This window comes from Orycteropus afer, unplaced genomic scaffold (genome assembly GCF_000298275.1).
Source record: "Orycteropus afer afer isolate SDZICR_OR568_19922 unplaced genomic scaffold, OryAfe1.0 scaffold00694, whole genome shotgun sequence".
NCBI lineage: Eukaryota > Metazoa > Chordata > Mammalia > Tubulidentata > Orycteropodidae > Orycteropus > Orycteropus afer.
The window spans coordinates 842,192-848,169 of NW_006922281.1; the positions used below are offsets into that span (position 1 = coordinate 842,192).

A 5,978-nucleotide genomic window follows, 5' to 3' on the forward strand; every position below is an offset into this window, starting at 1 on the left:
GGCTGGACAGGGCCCCACGGAGGTCTGAGGCCTTGGTACCTTGCCTACGACATATATCGTCCTCTTCCCACACTGTTTATGGTCCCCAAAGTGCTTATGGACCCTACACAGGTGAGTGGAGTTGTGCCTTCATTCTCAAGATGCTGACAGCCATGGAGGGTCTTGAGGGAGTGGGAGGGTAAAAAGTGAAGGGTAAAAAGGAAAAAAAAACTGCGGATCAGAGGAAGAGCAGTCTAGTAGGGGGATGAGGACAGTTACAGACAGGCTGAATCTTTCTCCAAGAACACACACCTGGTAAGAGCAGAACTGAGTACCCGAGCCAATGTAGTGATCCTAGGTTCCCATGGCTCCAGTGCTGGACATGGAGGGTGGAACCCATCACCGCCTCCCTCTCACGGATCCCATTTCCCACAGCTTCCCATGACTGCAGAAATGTTTATGGACACTACACAGGTGAGTGGAGGGTGTTCCAGAGCCTCACTGATACTGATGCCACCCATATAGTCTCTGTGTTTGTACTGAGGCTCTTCACCTGACACTTTTCTAGTAGCTCTCTACTTTGGGGACTATGAACACACCCTAAGTAGCAGTCAGGCTTAGAATGTCTTCCTGAGAAATTGGGTATCTAATCTGAAAGTGATGGGAACAGTAGAGGTTTGGAGCAGGGAGGTGGGTGACCTGACCAAGTTCAGGCTTCCTGTGGCTGCAGCATGGAGGACTTACAGTAGTCCACGCATGTTGATGATTGTTGGGTCAGTTTGATGGCTGGGGAAGTGAGAGAACAGGTAGATTCTGGATCCATCTTTAAGTAGGTCTGTCATGCTTTTCTGATTGTGAGTTTGACAGAAAAATAGAACTCCAAGGATAACTCCAAGGATTTTAGTTTCAATAGCTAGAAAAATGAAAAGTCCATTGAGTTACATAGGAAGGCGGTGGTAGGAATAATTTTCAACACAGATCTCAGGAGTTTTATTTTATTTATATTAAGAGTCTGAGATGTTTCAGAGAAAAAATGATTGACTACATAAAGTAGGCAGCTGGACACAAAGTGTGGGATTTGGGGAAAAAACTCAGGATGGAGACATGTCTAGAAGATGGCAGACAGGGTGTGGACCAGGTTGGAACTGAGGGTCCATTCAATAGCGAAAAGCCTGGTCATAATGGTAATTCTAATAGTTGGGTAGGAAGCAGATGGAGACTGAGGACTGGATTTCTTCTTGGATCTCTGGTTTGGGGTGATGTGCATTATAAACAGTTGAGGGAGAGAAGTGGCTATGGGAAGATAGGAGAGAGCATGATCTGGCAGGTGGCCAAAACTTCCAAGGCATAAATACATGAGACAGATGTGGAAAGGTAGGAGAGATTGGGACAACATGTCAGCGGATTCATGGCTGGAACTTCATCACTACTCCACGGACATACCAAGATTTTGTGGTGACCTTTGGTGGTGGTGTCTGATGTTTCCTCAGGCTGGTAGATTAGCTCAGGGACACAAGTGTTCATTTGTAGAGTCCCTGGGCCTGGGGTGGAGGACTATTAGAACCTGGCTTTGAGGAAGGCCTAGATGAAGAGAAGTGAAGTATGGTGGACAAGAACCATGGGTATCCTCAGTCATCAGGTGTTCTGGTCCATTGAGGTTAAAGACAAGAGCAGAGTCAGGCACAGAGGCCTTTATAGCAGGACTTAGAACTGTCTCTGCAGTGGAGACCATCAGAGGTCTGGACTGGATCTGGGTGCTGTTGGAATTTGCCAAGCTCTCTCTGGATGCCATGTTCGGTAAACATGAGAGATCAAGGAGATGCTATGGTGCGGCGCAAGGAGGGGAGGAGGCTGTATAAGTGTAGAGGGAGACAGAGAAGTATGCACATGGAGAGAAGTGTGAACTGATGGCCCAGGGCCCTGCATTAAGGACATATAGGTAAAGGGTAAGGCCATATTTGATTGTGTTCAGGAGACCCTGGCCAACTGCCTGGCAAGAGGCTGCACACGTGGCACTGAGCTTAGATCTCATCTATGTGCCCACCTAACTCTTGGTGTCATGGACAGACACAGTGATCATGAGACCATGAGAAGAGAGTGGGCGTCAGTGACACCAGCACCTGGTGTCTCTTATGAGCTGGGGGCTGGGAAGGAGGGTGAACAGAATATCAACACGTAGGGGATATATGGAGTCATAGGAGAGAAGCTAATCGTGGAAATAACTATCGTGCCAATCATGTTAGGGCTGTGTCACCTTTGAGGACGTGGCCATCAACTTTTCCCAGGAGGAGTGGAGGCTCCTTGATAAGGCCCAGAGGCTGCTGTACCGAGGCATGATGCTGGAGAACTTTACAATCATAAACTCCCTGGGTAAGATGCCCACACCCACCCATGTCCTGAGCTGGTCTCTGCTTTTGCTCTTCTCCCCAGGGACAGCTCTGTCTGTCTGCATCTACACCATGGACTCTGCTACCTTCCCCTGTTTCCTAGCATGTTTGCTGTGGGGGCTAGGGCTGAGCTGTGTGCACAGCCCTGAGCAGTGCAGTCCCTGATCAGTCCCACCACCTGCTACCTTAGAATGTGAAGAGATGAGTACAGGAATCTTTCATTCAGCTCAGTGGATCCCACCTTGCTTGTCCTCTCCTTGCCTGGGTGATGTGTCCATATCCTCCCCTGTGCCCCAGCTTCTGCTCTTTTCTTCTGTGTGACATTAATTTTTGCTTTTCTGTGTCAGTAATTGCACAAATTGTCATGTCCCACTAACATGGACCTGGGACTGTCTTTGCATGACCTTCACTCAAGCTTTTATTAATGTTAATTTTCTGTCCTCTGGTCTGTTGTATGCTGCTTTTCTCTGGGACAGTGGTGTCCACTCAGTGCTTCTGAACTTGAATCATGCAGATCCCATCATGAAGACAGGGTCAGGGAGGTTGTTTGTCAGGGTGGACATGATAGGATGGTCTAGAGGAGATCTGTCCCTACTTAGCTGCTTCCGGGGGAGGGAACGACAGTAGGACTGTGTTCAGATCACACCAGAAATATGTCCTGTGTCCACTACCATTGGTGCAAATACCTCTGGTCACATCTCATTTCTACTTTTCCTTCCCCATATTTGACCCTTTCTGCCTTGTCTTTTGAATTGTGCTTCCAACCTCTGGCTGCCCCATCTGTCTGGCCATGTGCCACTTGTTCCTCTTCACAAGTCCATCTGCAATGTTCTCCGACACTGGTGCAAACATGATGTGTCATGAGATGTGCACATATCCCTAGATAGTCCTAGAATGCCAGTTACTCAAGTCCAGGTTTTCCTGGGCCTGGACACAACTGGCCTTCTGCACAACAGCCACATGGCACCAGCAGACAGGATCCTCCTAAAGGCTGATGGCCCAGGAGTGAGATGGAGATTCTGCCTCTCCTCCTTGTGCTGTACCCCTTAATTCTGTCCTCCTTCTGATGAGGCCTCCCTGGTTGTTTAATAGATGACCAGTACTGCAAGGAGCCCCTTCCTGAACATGCCTCCAGCCCCTCATCCTTGGAACAATCCCACAGACTCATTTCTTAACATGACTGACACACATTCATAATGGGACTTCTCCTCCCACCAATGTCAACCTACATTTATCAGCCTTTCTCTACTTTTAGGTTATTGGCATGAAGTGGAGGAGGAGGAGGCATCTTCTGAACAGAGTGTTTGTATAGAAGGGGTGTCACAGGTCAGGATTCCACAGATCGATCCATCCACCCAGAAGACTTACCCTTGCGAGTGGTGTGTTTCAGTCTTGAACAACATTTTGCATCTGGCTGAGAACAAAGCAATAAACCTTGAGCAGACACTGCACATGGGTGGGACATGTGTCCGAGCCCCCTGGCTCAATGAAGACCTTCCCCAGGATAAGAAGCATCACAGTGGAGAGAAATCCTTCAGGCAGGATGTGGACAGAGCCTTGTTTGTGAAGAGCTGGAGACTCCAAGTGTCATGGCAGCCCTTTATCCATGGGGAGGTTGGGAAGGACTCCTTGGTCTACTTTGGCATTCTCCAGCACCAGGCCATGCCCCAAAGTGGGAAGCCACCCAGCAGCACCAGCTGTAGAGAGACCTTTCACAGTGAAAAGAGTCATTACAAGTGGAGAGAACGCAGGAAAGCTTCAGGCCACAAATAGACACTTAGTCACCAGAGACGCTGCACTGCAGAAAGGCTGTATGAGTGTGGTGAATGTGAGAAAACCTTTAGCTACCACTCTTCACTTAGCAGACACCAGAGAGTTCACAGTGTAGAAAGGCCTTTTGAGTGCAGCGAATGTGGGAAAGCCTTCACCTGCAAATTTAATCTTTCTCAACACCAGAACCATCACACAGGAGCCAGTCCTCATGAATGTGTTGAATGTGGGAAGTCCTTTAGTGAAAGCTCCATCCTCATAAAACACCAAAGAATTCAAACTGGAGAAAGGCCTTATGAGTGCAATGATTGTGGGAAAACCTTTAGGCAGTGTTCTGGTCTTACTGACCACCAGAGACTTCACACAGGAGCAAAGCCTTATGAGTGTGTGGAATGTGGGAAATCGTTTAGCCATAGTTCCAGCCTCTTTCTTCACCAGAGAGTTCACACTGGAGAAAGGCCTTATGAGTGCAACGTATGTGGAAAAGCCTACAGCAGAAGCTCCCACCTTGTTGTGCACAAGAGAATTCACACTGGAGAAAGGCCTTACGAATGCAGTGAATGTGGGAAATTCTTTAGCAGTCGCTCTCTGCTTAATGTGCACAAGAGAGTTCACGCTGGAGAAAGGCCTTAAAAATGCAGTGAATGTGGGAAATCTTTTAGCCAACACTCTGGCCTTAATAAACATTGGAGAATTCATACTTGAGTAAAGATTTATGAAAAATCCTGTAGCCCAAACTCCACCCACAGCCAATTCTGAAAATTTTGCACCAGAAAAAGGCATCATTAGATTAGTGAATGTCAACATCTTTAGCACCAGAAAATCCGTACAAGAGAAGGGCCTTAGACCTGAAGAGAATGTGCTGCCTCTGTTGAATATGATTTCCCTAGAGAAGCTTTAGGAGCCCTGGTGGCAGGGTGGTTAAGCACTTGGCTGCTAACCGAATGGTTAGCAATTTGAATCCACCCAGTGGCTCCACAGGAGAAAGGCCTGGCAATCTGCTTCCATAAAGATTGCAGCTTAGAAATGCCTATAAAGGCAGTTCTACTCTGTCACATGGGATTGTTGTGAGTCAAAGTCAACTTGATGTCACCTAACAATAGAGACACTTTATGAGGGAACCATCTGCCTAAAGTTGAACTTCAAACTTCTGAATTCCAAAGTGGTGAAATTTCTCATGATTCCAGGCATTTATGAAGCTGTGAGGAGCTATGTTACTTGATTCCCTGCCAGAATGATGTCCCTGCCAGTTTCTGTGATAGAGCTATCTCACATGTGCCTCCTGGCAGGTCCCCACGGTGATCATCAGTCATCTTGATAAGCTCAGGCAAGGCATGTGTGTGCTCACCTTCTACACTTTCCCAAAGAAATCATGAGTAGTCTGAGTTGAGGGGAACTTCTTCTGTTCTCTTGACTGTTCAGAGCATGGACCATAACCAGTTTTGTCCCAGAGGAACCTGTGTGGTTTCTGCTCTCAGCCTGCACAGAAGGTTTAGCCTTCATGACATTCATGATGGATTTTCCTAGCCTCCCAAGTCACCCAATTACAGTAATTAACTACCTCACATTCCTCTAGTTTGTACAATAATAAAGGTCCTGTTGTTTCAGTCAGCATTCATCTTCAGTGTATTATTCATGGTGTGCAGTTTGTTTAAAACAGATTTAGGTTGGAGCAATGCTTAAGTGCTCAGCTACTAACCAAGAGGTTGGCAGTTTAAACCCACCCAGCCACTCTGGGAGAAAAACCTAGCAATCAGCTCCTGTAAAGATTACAGGCTAGAAAAAGCAGTGGGCAGTTGTGCCCTGACATGGGGTCACCGTAAGTTGGAATAGATGTGACAG

At 47.4% G+C, this 5,978-nt stretch overlaps 1 protein-coding gene across 1 annotated transcript in view; it reads left to right on the forward strand.

Moving 5' to 3' along the window:
* LOC122151764 (zinc finger protein 586-like) overlaps positions 1-4,769 on the forward strand; it is a 12,961-nt gene extending 8,192 nt beyond the window's left edge. The window contains exons 3-4 of the mRNA XM_042783145.1: positions 2,223-2,349; positions 4,171-4,769. Coding sequence (XP_042639079.1) covers positions 2,223-2,349; positions 4,171-4,769 — 726 coding nt within the window. The remainder of the gene's footprint in view (positions 1-2,222; positions 2,350-4,170) is intronic.
* Positions 4,770-5,978: the final 1,209 nt, after the last annotated feature.